Source organism: Vipera ursinii (assembly GCF_947247035.1).
Source record: "Vipera ursinii genome assembly, chromosome: 2".
NCBI classification, from domain to species: Eukaryota; Metazoa; Chordata; class Lepidosauria; order Squamata; family Viperidae; genus Vipera; species Vipera ursinii.
In genome coordinates, this window is record NC_139513.1 from 188,926,376 (window position 1) to 188,951,883 (window position 25,508).

General features: G+C 38.6%; 1 protein-coding gene across 17 annotated transcripts in view; it reads right to left on the reverse strand.

The window, feature by feature from the left end:
• The window catches only part of ADGRL3 (adhesion G protein-coupled receptor L3), a gene marked incomplete at its 3' end in the record, with an annotated part of 394,935 nt that overhangs the window by 300,853 nt on the left and 68,574 nt on the right, over nt 1-25,508 (reverse strand). For 13 of the 17 annotated variants that reach the window (XM_083351852.1, XM_083351853.1, XM_083351851.1 and 10 more), the window contains exons 3-4: nt 11,886-11,900; nt 6,028-6,828 (exon numbers count right to left, since the gene is read on the reverse strand). In XM_083351852.1, coding sequence (XP_083207978.1) covers nt 6,028-6,828; nt 11,886-11,900 — 816 coding nt within the window. The remainder of the gene's footprint in view (nt 1-6,027; nt 6,829-11,885; nt 11,901-25,508) is intronic. The other 4 variants (XM_083351860.1, XM_083351854.1, XM_083351850.1 and 1 more) reach the window with 1 other exon arrangement.

Sequence of the window (25,508 nt, forward strand, 5' to 3'; positions counted from 1 at the left end):
GGCTTTTCTTCCTGGGCTTTCAGCAGCATTCCTACAAGTAGAAACCGCTGTACCATGTATAACAGCAAGAATTAATAAATCAGGATTATAACCTTGATAAATGCCAAGATATCATTTATCTATTTTATACTGTCAAAAATAGTTGAGATCAGGAGGCCGAGTTCAAATTTATCCACCAAGACCAAATCTGAATTACATTACTCCTGCCCTGAACGTATTTATTTATAACAGAGTCAACCCACAGAGCCAGATTTATGACTATGATTTGGGGCTGACATGGAAATCATCAATAGCTTCATTTTTTTCAAATGGTATCATAAATTTAAAAGGAAGCATGATAAATTACCCTATTTTTCAAATTTATTCTTCCTTTTCTTTCCTTAAAATGTATGTCAGGCCTCCAACAATCCTCTATGGGATATTTGTCCACATTTCCTTGGTTCATTATGAATAAATCTATTGTAGGGAAGAAACTAAAAAAAATCACATTATTTATTCTCCTCCCAATTATATACCACCTCAAGAAAGATTTTTTTTGGGGGGGGGAACAGACCTTATTTGGCAGTAGAATAGATCTTCAGATACTGACAGTGTAACAAAACTTTTGAGGGATGAGAATTCATATAACGCTAGGCAGCTCCTAAAGTACCGGTATGTGTAGGAGACAGAAAAGAGTGGACAACTTTTTTTTGGAATTCTAGGTCTAGGTTTATATTTTAAAATATAGTTCTACTGCTTTCAGCTAATTAAGATGTCCATATATTCATACTTATGTTAATGTGCATACTACTATGCCCTCAACATTAAGAAAACCAAGATCATGGTATCCAGCCCTCTTAATTCCTGGCAAATAGATGGGGAAGAAATGGAGGTAGTGACAGATTTTATTTTCCTGGGCTCCAAGATCACTGCAGTTGGGAAGTGTAGCCAAGAAATTAAAAGACGCTTGCTCCTGGGGAGGAAAGCCATGGCAAATCTAGACAGCACACTAAAAAGCAGAGACATCCCCCTGCCAACAAAAGTGCGTATAGTCAAGGCTATGGTCTTCCCAGTTGCAATGTATGGCTGTGAAAGTTGGACCGTAAGAAAGGCTGAGTGCCAAAGAATTGAGGCCTTTGAACTATGGTGCTGGAGAAGACTCCTGCAAGTCCCCTGGACTGCAAGGCAATCAAACCGGTCAGTCCTAGAGGAGATCAACCCTGACTGTTCTTTAGAAGGCCAGATCCTGAAGTTGAAACTCAAATACTTTGGCCACCTTATGAGAAGGAAGGACTCACTGGAGAAGAGCCTAATGCTGGGAAAGATTGAGGGCAAGAGAAAAAAGGGACGACAGAGAATGAGGTGGCTGGATGGAGTCACTGAAGCAGTAGGTATGAGCTTAAATGGACTCCAGAAGATGGTAGAGGACAGGAAGGCCTGGAGGAACATTGTCCATGGGGTCGCAATGGGCCGGACACAACTTCGCAACTAACAACTATTATGCTTATATTGAAAGGAAAATTTGTAAAAAGTAATTTAGTTCTAGAACTGTATTTTATAGGTTTATTTAATTATGAAATAGTGCTTCCATAGATGAATCTGTCCTGCACAGAAAAGGGTTGGTGGCAGTGGAGAACTGATAATTGTATCATTTATCTGGTAAATTTATTCCTTGCTTTTCTCTATATAAGTTTTCATCTAATAAATGTGTATCTGGAAGTAAAGCACTCTTTACACACTTTACTTGACACTGGTAACTGTAACAGATGACCTATGTTGAGACCTAGACAGGGACAATATGCTTGACTTGGTGCTTTTGGACTTTTCAGCAGCTTTTAATACCACTGACCCATGGCGTCCTTCTAGATGGCTGTAAAGATTAGTGATTGGAGGAGGCACTGTCTGCAAGTGGTTCGGCTCCTTTCTTAGTAGTTTGTTACAATCAGTGGTAGTTGGAGGAGAGATCAGTACCATGCTTACTCCTTTGTGGAATACCCCAGGGGTCAGTCTCTTTTTTTGTCTTGCTATTTATCATTTACATGTAGCTTCTGGAGAAATATCTTATGATTGTGGTCTAGTATCATCAATATAACATGGTATCCAACTATGCATGGCAACCTAGTTCAGCCAGAGAAGCTGTCAGTCTTGGTGCCCGAGGGCTGTGTGGGTGTGGATTGAAGAAACAACAACAACAAAAAAGCTCTAGGAAGAAAGAGCTAGTGTTTGTGCATATGCATTGGGGATGCTCTATAACCCATTTAATCTCTGTACAGGGTTACTGAAGGAGCAAATCCATGGCTCAAGGGTCCTCCTGCACTCAGGGCTCTTGCCAGATCAGCATGTAGAAATTGTGACCAGGGGGACCTTTGCCTAGTTTTAACTAGTGTACCAGTTGCAGTCTTACTTTGGATGAGAGGACCTGACTATAGTGGCTCATATCCTCATAACCAGCTATTTAGATCAACACAACATACTCTACATGGGGTTACCTTTAAAGAACATCTGGAAGCTTCAGTTGATACAAAACCCATTGATTCAGGTGCTCATAGGAGTCGACTACTAGGCACATAATGCACTAATTTTGCAGGTCCTGCATCAGCTTCCCAGTACAATAGCTTCCAAGTGGAATTTAAGTGTTGGTAGCATGCATGTGCGGGGGAACCTTTACCTTTACCTATTAACCTATAAAGCCATGTAGGGCTTGGAACCTAGTTATCTGCAGGATTGCATCTCTCTATTAGAATAAGCCTGATTATGCTGGGAGAAACAACTAGTGTTCCCCCATTTTCAGATAGTAAAGGGCTGAGGCCCAGAACCTGTTTTTTGGTGAGGGAGCTGGCCCTCTGGAATGACCACCCATTTTCTTCAACATTGTTTGCATTCTGGAAAAAGCTGAAGACAGAGCTTTTTGGGGGAGGATTTTGGGACCTAACGCTCTGAATTTTATTTGGGTTTGGTCTTTCTATGTACTTTACATGAATAAACTTAGTATCTTGTTTGGTGGAATATCCTCCAATATCTACTCATATTTTGATCTAGGAGGGAATGCATGCCTGGGAAGAAAGAAGGAAACAGCAGCAACAGGAAAGAAAATATGAAATGTTAGTAGAGATAATATGTAGAAAATCTACTGTTCTGGGAATAAAACAGTCTGAAAACTCTGGACTGAATTAGTAATAGCTTTAGTATGTAGTACCTATTGTCAGATATACTCTATTTTTCATGCTCCTGCCCTTCTGTCTTCCTCCCTAACGCTGAGCTTGTCGATCAGAAGGTCGACAGTTTGGCGGGTCGAATCCTGAGTGCCGCGTAACAGAGTGAGTGCCTGTTACTCATCCCAGCTTCTGCCAACCTAGCAGTTCGAAAGCACGTAAAAATGCAAGTAGAAAAATAGGGACCACTACGGTGGGAAGGTAACAGCGTTCCGTGCACCTTTGGCGTCTAGTCATGCCGGCCACATGACCATAGAGATGTCCTCGGACAAACGCTGCCTCTTCGGCTTTGAAATGGAGATGAGCACCGGCCCCTAGAGTCGGAAACGACTAGCATGCATGTGCGGGGGAACCTTTACCTTTTATATGCAATTTAATATTTAATGTTTTTAGTGATATTTATATTTTTACTTTATTGTAAGCTGCCTAGAATCTCAGGAGGGGCAATATACATCTCATTGTTTGTATAAGTAAATCAAGTCTGTTTTCCTACTGTGTGCTGCTGTAGTTTTCTTTTTTTAAAAAAATGTTGCATGCATTTTGAGCATGTTCTAACATTTAAAATTCACAATGTAAACCTTGCCAGATAAAGTATATGTCTGCCTCCTTTTGTTCCTAATTTACTTTTAACTCTTTATTTTATGGTATCAATTTTTGGATTTTTAAAAAATTAACATGCAGTTGTGCTGAAGCTTTGATGTACATATTTAATTAGTTACATTAATAATTTAAAAATAAATCAGGATGAAAAATATGATTTGATCTCCTGCATTCCCCAAAACATGACCATAATGGCACTATTATATATTTGATCCAAATTGATCTGAGTTTTGTTCATATTACAAGCTGGGTCTGCATACAGCTTGTTTAAAATCTTGTTTTCAGGCTTGAGCGGCTACTTGATGAAGTAGAGGAGTCAGCAATTTTCCCAGTCCTTTAGTAATATACCAAAAGAGGGATGAATTTCTCATCTTGGCTGTCTGTATTAATTTCCACCAGGACTCCTTTAGTGCCAGTCATTTCTATTTTTATTAATAAAATATTTTAGAATCTTATATTGAATCTGTAACTCCTTTAAGTGATTTGTTTGTTCTTCCAAAGGGCAATTTTTACTTTTTCTATGTCCTGTTATATGACACTATTTTTTATGCTGCACAAAGTTTAGGTTGCTTTGTGGGAAAAACAAACAAACAAACAAAAAACACAAAATCCCCAAATCCAGTCAAGTGAAATCAGTGTATGTGTATGCGTATGTCTACTGTGTGTCTATGTCTATCTACAACTACATCTATCTCTAATAAGTAAACATTCTATTAAATAACAAACTACTCCACTAAATGTTTTTAATTTTTAATAAATCCAGAAAGTATTCTTCTATTTTTATTGATATTATGTATTTTATTATAATAGAAAGGGCAGCAATTGTTTGTAGTGGGTGCATTTACAGTTTTTTAAAATAACTAGCCTGAGGCTTTCAGTTAATCACCACCTTAATGTATCCAAAAGAATGAAAGTATAGAAAAACTTATACTGCTTTATTTGCTTTTCTTTCCTGAAACAATATTCCTCAGTTTGGTTTTCCTTTACAATATAATGGGTCCTATTTTACTATATTTTCCTTCCTTTGAGCTGTAATTGATACGTAATCCAGAAACATATAAGAGATAAGATTAAAATGTCAATTTCCTATCTCTGAAGTGATAAGTATGCTTGTTACTTTAATAGCATCTAGGGATTATTCTGATTCAAAAATCAGTTTCTGTAACTTGATGTTTCTGGATCACTCTGATTTGAGAAGTCAGAGGCTCTAAGTTTGAAGATAAGGAAAAGTGCATATTTTGAAAGCTTTTGAAAGCTCAGTATGGTTGCCTCTGCCTCTGCCTTTATTTGTACAGATGCTTCTGAAGCAGCACAAACCTTAGAAAGACATAACTGCTTTAATTATTCAAAAGATGCTTTCTACATGGATCCTCACATTCTAAAGCAGCTTTTTCTAATACGCTGCAACTATGCAGTTAACCTAAAACTGAACTCTCTTTGGCTTGCTACCTGAGGTTTAATATATTTACTATCTATAAAGATTATGACTGACATGTAAGCTATATATTTTGTTTAAACATGGTTGTTGAATAATGCACAATTTGTGAATTTACATATAATATCAAATTGTAAATCTAAATCATAATCTATATAGGACTTTAGATAAATGCCATTTGGAATACTGTGTCCAGTTGTTGGAGACCTCACTTATAAAGAGTTATTGATAACATTGAGCAAATCCAGAGATGGGCAACAAAAATGGTGCAAGGTCTGAGGGAGAAAACATATCAAGAGAGATTGGACGAACTGAATATGTACAGCCTAGAGGACAAAAGGGAAATGGGAGACATGATTGAAACCTTTAAATCTATTAAGGCTGTGAATAAGGTTCTAAAAGGCTGTACAATATTAAGGAAAAATCAAGAACATGGAAGCACAACCTCAAACTGACAGGAGGGAAGTTCAGAAGTAATGTTAGAAAGTATTATTTCACAGAAAGAGTAGTAGAAGCTTGGAACCAACTTCCAGTGGGGGTAGTGGGTTGATCATCAGTAACTGAGTTTAAATATGCTTGGGATAAATACACATTCTCATCTCCACTGGAGTAGTAGTCAAGGATAGGAAGGCTGTTTAAGATGACAGAAAAACATTCACAGATAAAAGTTTTGTTCTATTTTCCTGTCAAACTCCCATCCTGCTGCTTTTAATGGAAGGAACAAAAATTGGCCTTAGCCACAGACTAAATTAGTTGCAAAGCAAGATATGACAGAAAATAAAACTTATCAAAGAACCTTACCCGTTCTGCTGTCCATTGGTCCAAAATCCAGTGAATATTTAACCACATGGTAGTTGTTCCATACATAAAGAAGGTTATCCCTTGGATTATAATCCACTGCAGCAATATACTGATATGAGTTTGGAAATGGAACATCCACTACACTTTCCTTGCTTTGTTCAGTGTTGTATATATAGTCAATTTTATTTCCTGTAGCTTCATTATCATCGTCTTCATACACAGATTTAACTACATATAAAATGCCACAGATCATGAATGCATTGGAAGCTGACCTTTTATCATAGGATGTATCCCATGTCCCTTCAATCCTCAAGGTATAAGGGTTTAGCTGACTTATGACTATTTTACCATTATTTTGTTCTGTTGCATAGATCACCCAAAGACCGTTCTCATCAACAGCCAGGTCTATATCAGATTTGCCTCCCCATCTATAAGGAGATGTATCGTGATAGTTGGCATTAGCAATGATAGCTTCACCACTTTTTATTCTTGTCCGTAGATCAAATTTGACAATGTTCCTTGTTCTTTCTTTGTTGAAGAATAAAGCCCCATCGTACACCACAAACCCGGTGCCATCCACTCTGTGTGGGAGCTTGTAAGTTGTAGTTGGCCTTCCAGCAATGAAATCATCTTTGGAAGAATATTCTGTCAGAGTGTCAGTTCTGTAAGGTGTCCATGGCATGTAGTAAATCTTGTCAGAAGCCTGCAGTGGATCCTTACACCAGGCTCCTGACTGGTGATCAGATTCAAATAAATGTTCACTCTGGTATACTCCTTTTAGTAGTCCAGGGCAAAGGAAAACTGAAGGAAAGGAAGAGATTAAAAGTAAAATTGATTATTAAATGTGATAGAAGACTTTTTTTGGGTACTTAGACATTTATAACTCAAATTCCAGGAGAAGAACTAAAAATATCAGTCTTCTCCTAACTCTGAAAATACACGAATGGTGTTCTGAACTAACATGGTTCTAAGGGGAAATTTATAGGAATTATAACTTTTAACTTTGACGTGACATATACAACATATACTACTATAACACCAAAAAAAAGCAAGTAAAAGATATTTAAACTCCATTTCAGAGAAATCATTCTTATGGTGTGCAGTTTAAATATTAAAAAGGGCTGGGGAATTGCCACATAAATACATTCAGAATGCATCGATAGCAAATAATAAACAATTAAATAATGTGTCCTGAGGAAGGAAAAAACCAGGAGCAATAAAAAGGAAAAAGTGAAATGCAATACAGGAAAGCTACGTTAAAGCATTAAAATGTCCTCTGAAATACATAAAAATAAAAATATTACTTAAGCAATTCATAACTGCCAAGATTGACCTGCTGAGATGTACTATTACACAGATCTTGTAATTAATGTTTTTCCCTCCAAGATAAAAATATGGTTTTAGATATAATTCTTTTTAAGAAACATTTTTAAATGCTGACTTTGTTATATGATAATCTATTGTACAGGAAGTCCTTGACTTATAGCCTTTCATTTAGTAATCACTCGAAGTTATAATGAAAAAAGTAATTTATGACTAGTCCTTGCACTTACAAGAATCACAGCATCCTGATAGTCACATGATCAAAATTTGCACCCTTGGCCCTGATGGTTGTAGTGGCCCAGGGGTCACGTGATCGACATCTGGAACCTTCCCCACCAGCTTCCAACAATCAACATGAATGGGGAAAACTAAGTTTGCTTAATGGCCACATGGTTCACTTAACAATTGCAGTGAATTGCTTAACAACCATGGCAAAAAGGTCACAAAATTGGATGTGGCTCACTTAAATTTTGGTCCCAGTTGTGGTCATAAGTTGAGAACTACCTGTACTTAATTTTTCAGAATGTAATCCTTTGCATTATAATTTTATTGTAATTTTGGTTCAGATAAGGTCTATTTTTATATACAGTTATTACATTAAGTTCTGTTCCCATTGTCCCAGCAAAAATGGTAAAAATAGTTAAAAATGATACAATGCATAGAATTCTCCTATCTTGTCTAAAGCTAAGCCAACAAGATATGACATGAAATTTAATATGTTGGTTTATAAAAATGCAAACAGCATCAGCTGGGATGTGTGTACCAATTAATGGACAATAGCAAGTATGGCCTGCAAATCTTTTCCTCTCCTGTTTTGATCCTGAGGACACTCCTTATACTGGATGGTGTTTGCATTTGAAGCAGAAGGGGAACTTTCTTACAGCATTAATCCATCTTCAAAAATTTCCTGCTGGTACCTGTGCCTGGAGGGCTCTCAATTGTTATTTCTACAAGACATTCAAAGAATGAATGCAAAATCATCTTGGATTGGAAAGACCAAAGCAAAGCATGAGCAGATAGAAGAAGTGTTCCAACATAAGCTATATAGCAGAGCCATCTGCTATGGGGAGCCTTACCTATCGAGGTCAACCTCTCACTAAAGCTCAACTTGGCATCAAGACTGGCATTTCAAAAGCAAATATATGTTAATATTGAAACTGGGATGTCAAGACTTTTGTAAGAGATCTGACCTCAGCAACAGCCATGGCTGAAAAATAAGACAGAGAAGGAAGTAGGATAGAAACTTTACTCTGTATGTCTATGTCAATATTCCAATTCTAAGTCAGCTCCATTTACAAACTGGCAACAGATGCTGACCTCTTTGGTGCTTTTCCAGCCTTTCCCATTGACCAACTCCCCACTGACATACAGTACAAGGCACCCATTTCACCTTCTAGAGTTCCTGATGGCAACCCTGTCCCTGCTTATTGTGTATGACCTTCAAGCCAATCTAGTATACTGCACTTTGGGTTTCTTTCTATTTGGAAATGAACCCCTCCAAATGCTTGGTTTCTTCCAACAGCATTTTTCATCCTAAGCCTACTTGCTCTGGACCTTAATTCTAAGTAAATAATGTAATATTTAGTTGAGTGTAGGGAAGCGGCGGTGGTGATGTTTAAACCAGACTTTCTTAATTTGGTTTACTTCTGGTACCTTGCGATTGGCTAAAGGAATCAAAGACATCTTTTAATCTTATATAGTGCCTTAGATCAGCTGTGTCCAACTTAGGGCCCATGGGCCACATATGGCCCTGGATAGCTAAAAATGCAGCCCCACAAAATCGTAAATTTTTAACATTATTAAGTGGTTATTAGTGATATTTTCTATGCAGCCCAAGACAATTCCTCTTCACTCAAAGCCGCTCAGGTAAGCCAAAAGGTTAGACAGCCATAATCAAACCTTTAAGGTCAGACTGAATTTCCAAGGATCCCTGGACCTGAGTGTTCTCAGCAAATATTCTTTGTTCCTCAAAAGAAGAATGACTGAAATGCAATAGCAGCTCAAAATAGGAAAATAACTTTCAGCTTTCATGCTACTATTTGGAAAGTTAACTTCTCTTTCTTTCAATCTTTTTTTTTAAAATATATAATTTCAAAGAAAGATTTATTCCCTTTCTTTCTACAGTAATATTCCTTTGCACTGGGACTCTAAGAGCACCTTCACCAAACATATAGCTTCATGATTAGCTTTGAATATCACTTTCTTTTGGGAACTGAGTTCTGATTCTCAGAACTTTCATTTCTGACTCTGCAACCTTTTTTTTCTTTTGCAGAACATCAGACAAATCTGCACTATTGATATAGTAAAAACATGAATGGAAAAATTCCCTAGCAATTTATTTCTTTCTGTGTGGATGAGGGGTGACAGAATCACTGATGCTATGAAAGTGCCCTAAAGGATCCCTCTCAAAATCAAATACTGAGCATTTTGGACTGTCACTAAAAGATATCATTATGAATACATTTAAAATTAGAGGATTTGAACTGATTAATAATTTATTTTGATATTAGTTCTTTTCAAGTTATGATTATAGACATATTTTCCTCATTTCTTTTTCTGTAATCTTAAACATGGGAATACCAGAACTTTGAACTGGGCAAATTGTAGGGGAAACAAACCCCTTTGTCTTTGCATTGAAAATGGAATGAGGTATAAAAAAATGTATATTTAAAATGATAGCTGCAAGCGCCCATACAAGGGCATTTTTGTGTCCAATGAAACCAATTTATACTCAGATGAAAAATAAGGAATGCTCTCTTAGCTAATCATTGTGTGTCTGCTTGGTTAGTTCTTGAAGTTTGAAAAAAATAGCAGGAGTGAAGAGTAAGAAGCTGGAGAGGCACCGTGTGTTTGTGTGTGCATGTGTGTAATGCTCCTCAAAGGAGCCTTGCCCAATGAAAATGCTAGTGTACAGTTACCAGCCCACATGTGATTTCTCAGTTAACTGGATGGTGCTTGTGGAACTGCCATAAGGAACCCTAACCCTAACCCTCTTCAAAAGAAGCTGTGAGTATACTGCTATTTAAGACCCAGGCAGCATTCAAGTTTGATAAATTATTATTATTATTAGTGCAGGTTGAATATTTAAAACAATTATGTTACCCTAACTGGGCACTTTTGAATTAAAGTCATTTTCTCTCACTAACTTTTAATCCCATCCACCATAGTACGTGTGTGTGTGTGTTTGTGTGTATTCATTCGAGCCTTCCTTTCCTAATACAAACAAGGCAATTGATATTCAGAAGCAGAACAAGGAATTGGTTAAAGAGCTAATAAACTAAGATTCAGTCTAGACAAAACAGCATTAAAGGATGTATCCTGAAGAATCATTTGGGCCTTCAAAAATTTATAGGTATCTTTATCTGCTCTCACCAAAGAAGGGAAGTCACAAAAGTGATGATGTCCTGTTTCTAAAATGCCTTTGTCTGGCATCTATATTGTGTTTTTTTAGTGTTCTATATTGCCAGCATTTAAAAACAATTTTAGTGGTTTTAGAACTTTTTTATGGCCTGCTTCATTAGTGTGAGTTTATAGACACATTTAATGTTACTTCCTTTTATTGCTGCTAGTGGTTTTGCGCTGACGATTCCTATGCTTTCTTTTATATTGTTTGGTTTTCCTTAATATGATTTCAGCTGATTATTCATTGCCCTGAGAAGTGCAGGGGTCAGTTTCAAACAATGATAAATAAATGAGTAAAAGAAGCAAGTAAGTGCATAAATAAATTCATTATTAAATAAGTGATACTGTACTTATTATATTTTTCAGGGTTTTGACAATGCAAACTTTAACAACAAAATGTGTAATAAGTATACCAATCAACTTTATCCTAGATCTTCAGAAATCTATATCAAGTTTGTACAGTATACACTCAAATGCAGAGGTACATGTTCCCTATGTACCTATGGATCCAAACTCTCCCAAAGGTGAGTCAAGTGACATAGATAGTAAGCTAGAAAAAATACTCTATGCAATGTGGTTTTGATCCTTTGCTGTCTGTTCAACTGTATAGGCATCAAACCATATACAGAAAATTTAGCTTTTCAGTTTTTGGACAAGAACTATTCAAACCCTTCTTCATTCAATTTATACTTTGAAGCTATAGCTTGTACACACTCAAAAAGATATACCACTGAAACCCAAAAAGTTACTTATAAGTAGGCATGCATGAGACTGTACCTTTTAATGTTTAATATTATATGAAAACAATTTTCAGTACGAGAGTATGTGAGTATTCTTGCAAATTATTTCATATGCTTCCCATAAATTGTAAGGAAGCAGAAGGAATACATTACAATTGTTAAAACAATCTGTAGGAAAGAAGAATGGTACTATTAAACATTTCTTGCAAAAAGATGACATGTTAGTATTAAATAGCAGCCACTCCTTCCCTGACCAAATCTTTAATAAAAGAGATTAAAGTGGTGTAGGTTAATGATGAAAGAGCTTCAACTAACATTTAAGCATTTAACATTTTATTCCCTAATTGCTTAGAATGAGTATATGTATAAAACATGTGAAAACTATTTAATTACCTTTTTGTTCCACTTCTATTGAAGAGAAAGAAGAAAAGCAAGAAAGAGAAAAAGAAAATAGATTAATGGTACTGTACTGAGCAGACATCTTTGTGTTGCATTGAAGTATTAACCTCTGGTTCATTTTCAGTTACAGTTTGTGAACATGATGTATCTAAGATCTAAGGTCTTTAAATAAAAAAAAGTACATTACAGTGTTAAAAGACATGCAGCATCATTTCCAAGAAACCATTAACAACATTGTAAAACTTGTATTAATTTTAATGTGAAAAGTTTTAGGATCCTAATGACTGACAATCCCTAATTACATCAATTCCAGGAATTGTCTCCAAATGAGAATACATTCCCCAAAAGATGTCATAGCCTGCAACCTCCAATAGTATTACATTAGTAAACAACACATTTCTTCCTGTATTTTAATCAGAAAAAAATAGATCAAATACAATATTATATGATAAAAACTTTAGCTTTTTATTAATGAATTCATCAATGGTATACTTTTTAAAACTAATTGCCCATCAATTAAGCAATATAAAAATAATGATTTATAAGTGCACTAAGTAATTGCTTTCTCAATGGCACACAGTTTTCAAAAACTAATAACAGGAATCGATTTAGAAAAAGCAAAAAGCACAAATAGAATATCATTTGAAGGATTTTAAAAACTTTTGGATTGTTGCAGACATTGAAAGGCTTTGTATGTGATGTCAAAATCAGAATGTAAGGATGGAAAAATGGCACTGTATAATCCTATATTAAAACAACAAAGAGAAACTTCTCAGTTCATATTTAAAGAACACCCATTTTCTCTATTTGTAATCAAAGTGAACATACAGGCAGATAAATTCACAAATAATTCTTGTTCCAAAACAGGGAAGTGTGTTAAAAACAAGGAATTGTGACACTAGACTCGGCAACTGGAGTTTGCTTACTTATATTTCACCTTTATTATATTTACAAATAACTCACGGAAGCCAAGATATCCAGCACAATTTCTTCCTATTTGCCCCACAACAACATCCCTGTGAGGTGAGTTGGGCAGAGAGGGTGTGACTGGCCCAAGATCAAGCTGGCCTGGAGTTCTTGGATGATAAGCCCTGGCCTACGATGTTAGATATGTATTTACCCAATTCATAGTTTAGAATACTAAGAAGTAGGAGAGAAGGAGGAGGGAGGGACTCTATTCTAAGAACCAAATGGGAAGTTGCTGACCAAAGAAAGGATCCCAAGCACATTTGTCTTCAACATTTTTTCTCTCCATTCCCAATTTGCAAACTTGGTGTTAAACGTCAGTATAGAAACAGGGAGACCTGAGTTCTAGTCCCATCTTAGGCATGAAACTAGCTGGGTGATCTTGGGCTAGTCAGTTTCTCTCAGCCCTAGGAAGAAGGGCAAAGGCACTTCTGATGTGGGAAGAAAACAGCAGGGACCTACCCGGGAGATCTCTGAGAATTTGAAGTCAATTGGACATGAATGGAAAGGGGGGAAAAAAGAAACCCCCAAAGGAAGCTAAACACTGTGAACATAATACAGAATGCTGAGAGGAAATCTACCAACAGAATTTTAAAGCACCAGGCTATTTAACCAGGGAAGAACTGAGAACATGAGAGCTTTGATAGAATAAATCACGATGAGTGCCTGGGATTATCCAATTAGAGGCAATTGGGAGAATGGGAGCTAGTACTCTCTGTTACAGCTAACAAGCATGCATGGAGATTGTTTTGGAAGCACACTTGAGACCGGACTATGTTTTGCATTTTTTGATTCAGAAGTCTCCTTTTCCTTCATTAATAAAACAAAACTCTTTTCCTTAACAGGTCACTAGAAGACAGGACATGAAGGAAGTAGATTTGGCATAGAGTCATCATTCCTCCTCAGGTCTGGCTGCCTTATGTTTACTTTCTCAGTACATTCATTCTTCTTCTGATTTCCCATATATGCAACTGCCAAACCCCTACTATTACAAACAGCACAACTGAACAGCTAGAAAGCTAGTAAGAAGAACAAATATTAAAAATGAGTCAGGTTCCTTACATCATTCTGTCTGGGAAGGAATGATATTTTTTTATTTTAATATATTTCCTGGTTTTTCCTCATCACAACTAAACATTTAGTCCTACAGTATATGTTAAATAGCTCTTCTACTATAGTTACTATGCATTGATTTAAGTGAAGTACAAAAATGAATCATAATTTAATTTTGGTTTGCATGTTGGTTTGTAATCTGTAAATTAGATTATACAGGTAGTCTTTGACTTATGACCACAATTGAGTCCAGAATTTATGTTGCTAAGTGAGAAATTTGTTAAGTGAGTTTTGTCCTATTTTATGATTTTCTTGCCACATTTGTTAAATGAATCACTGCAGTTGTTAAATTAGTAGCAATAGCACTTAGACTTATACTTCATAGTGTTTTAGAGCCCTCTCTGATCCGCTTACAACATCAGCACATTGCCCCCAACAATCAGGGCCCTCATTTTACCGACCTCGGAAGGATGGAAGGTTGAGTCAACCTTGAGTTGGTCAGAATCGGACTCCTAGCAATCAGCAGTTAATTAGCCTGCAACACTGAGTGAATCTTCCCCATTGACTTTACTTGTCAGAAGGTCGTAAAAAATGGGCACATGTCCCTGGGACACTGCAAGCATCATAAATATGAACCAGTTGTCAAGCTTCAGTTGTCAATTACATGACCATGGGGATGCTGCAGTGTTCATAAGTGTGAAAAATTGTCATACGTTACTTTTTTCAGTGATGTTGTAACTTCAAACAGTCACTAAACAAACCATTGTAAGTCGAGGACTACCTGTATTGTATTAAAAATACAAATCAAATGATGGTACAAATCAGATGATTTTCTTCTCCATTATTTCCTGAAGTCCCAAAAAAAAAGTCTTGTAATCACATCCATTGCAGATTGTCCTGCAATTCTTTGAGCTATTAGCACTTCTTTTAATATATCAGGTGTCTTTTAATTTAGAAAAGACAAAACAGTCTACTTTCTAAAAGTGGATTCTAAATTACTGCTCTACCACACCTACACAGATGTCTGCATACCATATTTTTCTGCCTATAAGATGCACCCTTGTATAAGACGCTACTTACAACTCAATTCCAATGTCCTGATGGTGTTGTGACTCAGGGTCAGCCTGTGGGTCCGACAGCCGGGTCCGATGTATCGGAGGACTCAGATGTGGGGGAGGAGGGAAACGAACCGGCTGATGATGATTTGGAGACTTTGCAGAGTCCTCAGCCGGGAACCTCTGCTCAGCTGTGTGAGCCCGAGAGTGCGGAGGATGATGACCCACAGCTGGCCCTGTTCAAGGACGCCCGACGCAGGAGGCAGTCGAGCAGGGACAAACAAAGAAAGGCTATGGGACTCCTCGGGAGGAGGCACAGGGAGACCACGCCCTGAGCTCTCTATAAAAGGAGTGTTTGGGGAGGGGCTGGTTGCTGAAAGCAACTCTTTTGCTTGAGAAGATAAGCTCTTGTGTGTTTACTATTAAATCTTGGCAGAAGCCTTTTAGCCTTGGACGCTTTCCAGTCTCTTCTTTTGATTAGGGGTGCGAGAAGAGGGCTGGTTCAGAACAGATGGCTGGATCCTCTTCCTCCCCCCCCTCCCCCTTGGTCACAGGACTGCATGTTGGGCTCTTCGCAACGACCTTCATTTATGGATGTTTGCAGTGTATCCAGCTCTTTTATGATATTTTGCTGAAAATCAGCAATCATTTCCAGTTTTTAGTAAAAATGTTCATAGTGAACAATGGGTTGCTCTACAACGGCAACATTTGCTTTAGCTGCAGCATTTGCTTTAGCAAAAAAGGTCATAAAATTGGATCAGTTACATGAATTGCCACAACTTATGACTGTAATAGGCAGGCTCCATTATGGTTGTAAGTTGAGGACTACCTCTACACACAATCACATTTATACATATTAGTGGAAGATACATATCTTCCTGCTCACCATGAAAAACTTTAGAACACAGAACACAGAATAACAGAGTAGAATAACAGAATAGAATGTCAGTGACATGATGGAAGAAATTTTGCTGGCCAAGTATCTGAAAGTGGTATACAATAAATTATTCCAAAATGGGCTTGTTCAATAGATTGAACCCTCTTGGGGTGTATCAGAAGTGTGTATAGTAAAAAAAAACCTGTCTAATGTGTTCATTATATTTGCTCCTTTTCAGAAATCTTCAGAAAGATACTAACAACAACAGCAACAACCATTTGTAGTTTAATCTAGCTTTCAAATTCCACTCATTGCAAAGAAAACTAGTTTTTACCACTTATGGTGGATTTGAACTAAATGCTCTGAGGTACTTCTTAATAAAAAGATAGGAATAGCTATGTCACAAACCTGTCAATTCTAGTGAGTGAGAGGATTCACTAACTTCATTGATTCTGAGATCAGTATAAGCTGGAAGCTGGAACTCCTATTAAATTCATTCTTGTCAGTAATACTAAAAGGGGAGGGGAAAGCTAAGAATAATCTATAGCTAACAGAGGGCAGATCTAGTTGTGCAGAAGTGAAAGAAGTAAATCTACTTTTGATAAATAATTTTAAAATCAATGTGAAAGCAAGCAATGGCAAACCACGTCTGTATCGACAGTCAAGCACCCTTGCAAACTACCAGACATGTCTATAATATTTAAGTAAGTTTGTGTGTCAGATGAGGAAACTCTCAGATCCTCTAGTTATTGAAGCAGAGTTGGTTCCAGGCAGTGATATCTGCTTCTTTGAGTGAGGGTGTCTTCCCTGCCGCCTTGAAGGAGGCAGTGGTGAGACTCCTTCTCAAGAAGCCTGCCCTGGACCCAGCTATTTTGAATAACTATCGTCCGGTCTCCAACCTTCGCTTTTTGGCGAAGGTTGTTGAGAGTGTGGTAGCGCATCAGCTTCCTCTGTTCCTGGAGGAAACTGATTATCTTGACCCGTACCAATCGGTCTTCAGGCCCGGGTACAGCACAGAGACGGCATTGGTCGCACTGATGAATGATCTCTGGCGGGCTCAGGACAGGGGTTGCTCCTCTGTGCTAGTCCTATTAGATCTCTTAGCGGCTTTTGATACCATCGACCATGGTATCCTGCTGCGACATCTCAGGGGGTTGGGAGTGGGGGGCACTGTTTTACGGTGGTTCTCCTCCTACCTCCTGGGCCGTTCGTAGTCAGTGTTGACGGAAGGGCAGAGGTCCGCCCTGAGGCCTCTCATTTGTGGAGTTCCTCAGGGGTCGGTCCTCTCTCCCCTCCTGTTCAACATCTATATGAAGCCGCTGGGTGAGATCATTTGTGGTTTCAGGGTGGGGTATCATCAATACGCTGATGATACCCAACTTTTTCTTTCCACCCCGAACCAACTCAGTGATGCCCTCAACGTGATGTCCCGTTGCCTGGAGGCGGTTCGGGTTTGGATGGGGAGAAACAGGCTCCTGCTCAATCCTGCCAAGACTGAGTGGCTATGCGTACTGGCATCTCGAGTGAACCATTCTTCTCCATTTTTAATGATGGGGGGTGAGGTGTTACCCCCTGTCGATAGGGCTCGTAACTTGGGCGTCCTCCTGGATTCACGGCTCAGTTTGGAAGATCATACAGGAGCCATGACCAGGGGGACCTTTGCCCAGGTTCGCCTGGTGCGCCAGTTGCGGCCCTATCTGGACCGGGATGCCCTGTGTACAGTCACTCATGCACTCGTGACCTCCCGGTTAGACTACTGCAATGGTCTCTACATGGGACTGCCCTTGAGGACCACTCGGAGGCTTCAGCTGGTGCAGAATACAGCTGCGTGAGTAGTAATGGGAGTTTCCCGATACTCTCATGTAACACCTCTTCTCCGCGAGCTGCATTGGCTTCCAGTTGCCCTCCAGGTGAGATTCAAGGTGCTGGTGATGACCTATAAAGCCCTAAATGGCATGGGTCCGGATTACCTTAGGGAGCACCTGCTGCCAGCATCAGCTTCCCATCGTCCTGTGCGCGCCCACAGGGAGGGCCTCCTTAGGGTTCTGTCGGTTAGAGATTGCCAGCGGGTGATTCCCAGGGGGAGGGCGTTCTCTGTGAGCGCGCCCGCCCTTTGGAACGAACTGCCGATGGAGCTTCGGACTGCCCCCAACCTTCGCTCTTTTCACCGGGACTTAAAAACTTGGTTGTTTGAATTGTCTGGCCTGGACTAAGGGATTTTAAATTATATTAATTAAATTAAATTAAATTAAATTAAATTAAATTAATTTTAAATTTTAATTTTTTTATTGAAAAATTTTACAATATTTTACAAAATTTTAATTTTTAATGTTATCTTAATTGTGGGCTGTATTAATTTAATTTAATTTTATTCTCTCTTTTGTATTGTTTTTAACTTGCCCTGTGAACCGCCCTGAGTCCTTCGAGAATAGGGCGGTATATAAATTCAACTAATAAAATAAATAAATAAATAAATAAATAAATAAATAAATAAATAAATAAATAAATAAATAAATAAATAAATAATAAGTAGGTCTGGAGATAGAAATGTGGCCAAACCAAAATTACAAGAAAGCCTGAAAATCTGAAATGGTCAAAGCAGAAATAAAAGTGTGCTATATGTATGATATATGATTCAGAGCATGAGTAGAAATGAAAGCTGTGGTTGGTACAAAATGCAGCAGTCTGGATACTGCCAGGTGACAGCTAGTGTGGCTATATAACATAAGATGCTGTAGGGGTTACTTTAATTACAAATAAGCTTTTGAGGGTAATTCAAAGTGGTGGCTTTAACCTTTAAAACCTTACGTGGATTGATGCCAAGGTATCCTCAAAATTGCCTTCTGGATGCTACTTATTCTGAAGTGCATCCCTGATAGGGAAGCTCAGGATACTCCACAGTCCTGAGGTGAGAGGTGTGAGGGTCCAAAGGCATTTTTATCCATAATGCTCCCCATTTTTATAGAACAGCCTCCACCCTCCCCTGAGGTTCAAGTTTAGGCTGGCATGATTTAGAACAACTTGGGAGGCTAAGGGCTTTTCTAGTTGTGCAAAGCTGTAGTTTTCTATTTATATTATGTGTATTTATTATAATTTTACTCTGTTATGGTTTCCTGTGCTGATTTTCTGACCAGAACCATATTTCAGTTGAAGCTGACAGGATGCTGAATAAATAAATCGTGTTACATTAATGAGAGTAGGTGCTCCAGAAAGACATAACCTGAAAAATATATAGTTACAATATAAAGTCAATGTAAGGAACAAATTTAGTACACTTCCTTATGTGAAAGAGAACCTGAAAAGGTATGATTGACTATTCCCAAGAGGAAAGATTTATGTGACTTTCAAAACAAGCTATCAGGATAGCCTTGGGTAATAGGGCTATACAATGAATGAACAGAGACTTGCAACTCTAAAGTAAGATGTGGCTAGGAAAGATAGCTTAATCAAGCATGTCAACAAACAGAAGAATATAAAAAAGAAAAGGGAAATAAGAGAAGAACAGAGAAACCACAGGAGGATGTATGGTTAATATAGGAATACTAAATAGAACTCACCAAAAAGATCTGAAAGAGGCAAATGAGGTTAAAGGAAGATTATACTGAACCTTTTTCAAATGGACTTACCAAATGACAGAAATATTTGTAGAAAGGATAACTACAGGGAGTGCAGAATTATTAGGCAAATGAGTATTTTGACCACATCATCCTCTTTATGCATGTTGTCTTACTCCAAGCTGTATAGGCTCGAAAGCCTACTACCAATTAAGCATATTAGGTGATGTGCATCTCTGTAATGAGAAGGGGTGTGGTCTAATGACATCAACACCCTGTATCAGGTGTGCATAATTATTAGGCAACTTCCTTTCCTTTGACAAAATGGGTCAAAAGAAAGACTTGACAGGCTCAGAAAAGTCAAAAATAGTGAGATATCTTGCAGAGGGATGCAGCACTCTTAAAATTGCAAAGCTTCTGAAGCGTGATCATCGAACAATCAAGCGTTTCATTCAAAATAGTCAACAGGGTCGCAAGAAGCGTGTGGAGAAACCAAGGCGCAAAATAACTGCCCATGAACTGAGAAAAGTCAAGCGTGCAGCTGCCAAGATGCCACTTGCCACCAGTTTGGCCATATTTCAGAGCTGCAACATCACTGAAGTGCCCAAAAGCACAAGGTGTGCAATACTCAGAGACATGGCCAAGGTAAGAAAGGCTGAAAGACGACCACCACTGAACAAGACACACAAGCTGAAACGTCAAGACTGGGCCAAGAAATATCTCAAGACTGATTTTTATAAGGTTTTATGGACTGATGAAATGAGAGTGAGTCTTGATGGGCCAGATGGATGGGCCCGTGGCTGGATTGGTAAAGGGCAGAGAGCTCCAGTCCGACTCAGACGCCAGCAAGGTGGAGGTGGAGTACTGGTTTGGGCTGGAATCATCAAAGATGAGCTTGTGGGGCCTTTTCGGGTTGAGGATGGAGTCAAGCTCAACTCCCAGTCCTACTGCCAGTTTCTGGAAGACACCTTCTTCAAGCAGTGGTACAGGAAGAAGTCTGCATCCTTCAAGAAAAACATGATTTTCATGCAGGACAATGCTCCATCACACGCGTCCAAGTACTCCACAGCGTGGCTGGCAAGAAAGGGTATAAAAGAAGGAAATCTAATGACATGGCCTCCTTGTTCACCTGATCTGAACCCCATTGAGAACCTGTGGTCCATCATCAAATGTGAGATTTACAAGGAGGGAAAACAGTACACCTCTCTGAACAGTGTCTGGGAGGCTGTGGTTGCTGCTGCACGCAATGTTGATGGTGAACAGATCAAAACACTGACAGAATCCATGGATGGCAGGCTTTTGAGTGTCCTTGCAAAGAAAGGTGGCTATATTGGTCACTGATTTGTTTTTGTTATGTTTTTGAATGTCAGAAATGTATATTTGTGAATGTTGAGATGTTATATTGGTTTCACTGGTAAAAATAAATAATTGAAATGGGTATATATTTGTTTTTTGTTAAGTTGCCTAATAATTATGCACAGTAATAGTCACCTGCACACACAGATATCCCCCTAAAATAGCTATAACTAAAAACAAACTAAAAACTACTTCCAAAAATATTCAGCTTTGATATTAATGAGTTTTTTGGGTTCATTGAGAACATGGTTGTTGTTCAATAATAAAATTAATCCTCAAAAATACAACTTGCCTAATAATTCTGCACTCCCTGTATTCAGGAGCTGACTCCATTAAAAAGTGAGCCAGTACAGCTATGTAACTAGCTGTAAAATTAGAAATACCCACAGAACTATTCAGAGTTTCAGAAGAAAAGGTAGTTAAAGTCATAATAACTCTATGTCAAGTGTAAAAAAATATATTGAAGGTCTAGAAATTGGAAAATATTGGTTTATATGCTTAACCTAAACAACAGAGATGTAAGAGAGTGTACAAATTAGATTAATTCTTTAGACAATTTTTGTTTAAAATGTTACTAGGAAGAATAGAGACAAACATGCCAAAAAACCCATAAGATTTCAGAAAAGGCAGAAAAAATGAAAGATGGGTAATAGAAAAAGAATGTATGGAGGAGATTTATCTTTACTAATTATCCCCACTTTTAAATCATTAGAAAGTGAAACACAGTAAGGTTTATATGAATGCCATAAATTCTAATTATGTTTCATAGCAGCCTTTATAAAGACAAGAAGCTGATATAAAAACTGAATTTGGAGAACCAGAAAAGAAAAGAGAATGGGGCAATGATATGTGTCCATTTTTGAATATCTTACAGAGCACATATAGTATAAGAATGGCAGGAATAAAAGAGATCACAATTAGACAGAACAATGACAGCCTGATATATTCAAAGGATAGAACATTATTATTCAAAAGTAACAAAAAGTTAACAGAATGTATTACGGAAGTAAAAAAAATCCAGTTTTCTTTTAAAGACATAAAACTGCACGCATAGCCAACTTGTAGCTGACGATAAGATTTAAAGGAGAGAGATAGCTTTATTTTCTGGAGCTCAAAAGTAGATAAAAATGGAGAAAGTGCTGAAGAAGTAAACAAGTTTTCATCCTAGGTAGAAAGGCAATGAAAGACTTAGACACAGTCATGAAGGATAAAGGATATTTCTATGACTATGCTAAGCTGTAAAGCAGGGGTGTCAAACTCGCAATGTCACATGACATGTCACAACATATCATTACTTTTTTGCCATTGCCGGCAATGGGATGGGTGCAGTTTCGCTATGAGGCATCCGGCCTGTGGGCCGGCAGTTTGACACCCCTGCTTTAAAGGAATGATTTGATACACAGAGCTCTGAATGACGCACCGCTTTGCAGTCTGAGAGTCAGTTGAGAAGAACTTGTTGGAGATGGCTCAGAGGACACTTTTCCCAAAGTGCTGGCTGAGGGGTTTCCTAAGGATAGCTCCAAACCTCCTCATATACATAACAACTGTGAAGTTGGGCAGCAGCACCATGGACTTTGGGGGATGATCCATGCAAGACCATGTGCAAATAATCTGTCAGGCTCTTGGGCAGACTGTATGGTATCCCAGAGTTGTCAGTTCTTTGAAGTAGATCAGATTAGGAAGCCATGTCCTGTAAATCAGTACTACTTTTATTGTAAAACTACAGTAACAGAGTGTTGTAAGTCTGAATGAGCTTTCCCCTCCCTCCTTTTATCTTCATGGGAAAGAGAAAGGGGCTAGTTACATTCCTCCCCCCCACTCAGTCCTTTTTAAAAAAAATCTCACCTCAGGCTTAGTAATAGCTCTTCCTCCTCACCCTCAAGGCCTTTCCCTCCTCCCTTTATGTCAGCAAATCACTAGTGACTTTAAGCTTGCTGCTTAGATTGCAGCTCCATGGTCAACCATGCCACAACTTTCCAATTAACATCAAGGGTGTTTTGGAGTAGCTGACTGTGGTTCAAATTATGATGCTGCCCTATCTTTGAGGGAAGGTGCACCATCACAGCTGCACACAATGGACTGTCCAGGATTTTTGCTATCCCAGCCTGGGCTGCCAAGGGTTCTGAGCCCCCTCATTGTTGTGTGTGTGTGGAGGGGGGGAAAGTTCTTTAAGTTGATTACCTTATGAAAAACTACAGCACCTCCTTTGTGCTTGCGAAAGATCCAAGCAAGTTAGGGAAAACAGCTGAGCATGCCTTAAAACCTCTGATTCACACTGCCAAAATTCTCAATAGGCTGTTCATGGCTTCTGGCCAGCATATCTAGCAAAATGAACACATCTGGGACAGGGTGGGTAGTGAGCCTTGAAGTGCTGCTTAGGAGCTTCCTGCAAAACAATTTGAGACTATCTGAATCACTTCACTGAAGCAAAATGCATAATCTTTTAGTGTCTTCCAAGTGAACAAGGTCACCTAAATGGCCCAAATCACTCTTTTGAAATAAATTTTAATTATTCAGCACAAGCTGATTGTAGCACACAATGAAACAAATATGTAGTCAAATTTCATATGACCTAATTCATCTGAAAGACATTAATTCTAGAGGGCCCTGCAACTTACAAATTAACAGCTTGGAGAATATAGTAAGACCTGTGCTTACACTTTGTTTGCACGCTATCTGACTTCCCTCACTCATTCAACATTCATTCCACATGCAACTCTCCCCATTTCACCTCCATAGACATTGCCATCTCCCACACACATCCTCCACTCCAATATGGCACGTAACATACACAAATCTCTCCCCCCATTTCCACACTCATCCATCTCACTGCTCTACATCTAAAAACACATACTCTCTCCTCCGCAAAGATAAACCTCCTCAACAGCTGCAAGAATACTCTGTCTCCTAATATACCTATTACCACCTGTGCCACCTGTCCTCTATCATTTATAATTCCCATCCCAGATAGACATTCCATCCCTCATTCCCTTCTGCACACTCACATACAAGTTACTCCTGTATACAAGGCACCAGGCTGAACTCCACTACTGCCTTTCTCACATACTCCTATATACACTCCACTTCCTGCATATTTATTTCCAACTAAGTTCATTCCCTCTGAGATTCACTCAGCATCTTCTCCTTCTACAGTCACCTTCCCAGCCAAATCCCTGTCATATATAAATACAATCCAGTGTTAGTACTCTTTTTTCATGCATTGAAATTCCAGTCATCCCATATTCCAACTTCCACTAAGCCATAAAAGAAATAAAGTCACATGTTCTTCCTCTTCTCACACACTCCTTCTCCTCTGTGTCTTCTTTGTCTCTTCTCTCACACTGTCCTTTTCCATATGCAACCCACTTTCTCCACATACACTTTTATTGTATCCCCCTTTTATATATTTGGGCTTTATTAATGCAGAGAAGCAAATCATAACAACATTCCAATAACAAAACCTCAAACACAGATCTTGAATGCAGTCATTCAACTATTCCAAAAGCATACTTTCATTTATAATATAACTGTCATGATTCTGATGAATGAAGCTCTTCAAAAAACTTTGAGGCATTGTTTACCTTTAAGAATCTTTATTCGAGAAGCATAGCTTCCGGCTTCCGGCAGTGAGTATCCCTTCCATTGTACTAGGTGCTGCAATTTCCCTTTAAAAATTCTAGAGTCAAGAATACACTTTATTTCATAGTGAGTCTGACTCGCTACCATGAGGAGTCCAGATGCCTTCTTAGGGGGAGGTCTTAAAGTGGAACCCTGAAAATGTTTCAAGAAGCTGCAATGGAAAACAGGGTGAACCCTCCCTAAAAGCCTAGGGAGTTTTAATTCTACTGTGACTGGGTTAGTGCTTTTTACAGTGGGGAAAGGCCCCAAGAATTTCGGTCCTAATTTCTTACTGGGTAATTGAGGCATAAATATTTAGTCAGCAGATAAACCTTTTCCCAACTTGGAATGTTCTTTAAGGAGCTTTTTGTCTGCTTTTTATAGGTCTCGGAAGTCTTTTTAAAAGCAGTCTTTGTGGCTCTCCAAACTTCTTCCCACCCCCTCACCCATTGATCAAGTGTCTGAGAAGCGGAGGGTGCCTGGGGGTATTCAGGTATCCTGTGGCTACTCTGAAAGGTGTGAAGCCAGTGCTGCTGTGAACAGAGTTATTGTAAGCCACCTCTGCAAAAGGGAGGAGGTCGGTCCAGTTGGATTGTTGGTATGGAAAATAGAATCTGAGATATTGCTCCACCATCTTGTTAGCGGATTCCGTGGCCCCAACAGTAGATGGATGAAAAGCGGATGATAGACCTTGAGATGATCCAATTAATTTAAGAAAGCTCCTCCAAAACCTAGATGTGAACTGCACCACCCCCGTCTGAAATTATTCATTTTGGGGTGCCATGCAGCTGGTAGATATGTTTCAAGAACAGTTTAGTCAGTCGTTGAGCAGACGGGAAACCTTTGCAGGTGATGAAGTGAGCTTGCTTTGAAAACAGGTCTATCATAGTCCAGATGACTGTATTTCTTCTACTTTCATGTAGGTCTACTATAAAATCCATAGCAATTTCTTCCCATGGTTGAGAAGAGTCTGCCACCAGCTGCAGTAACCCAGGGGGTTTCCCTGGAATTCTTTCATGGCGGCACATACATAATGGCACTCCTGACATAATTTTCCACATCCCGTTTTAACCCCGGCCACCAGAACTGCCAGCGGATGAGATGTAGGGTTTTTAAATACCCAACGTGTCCAGCCTGT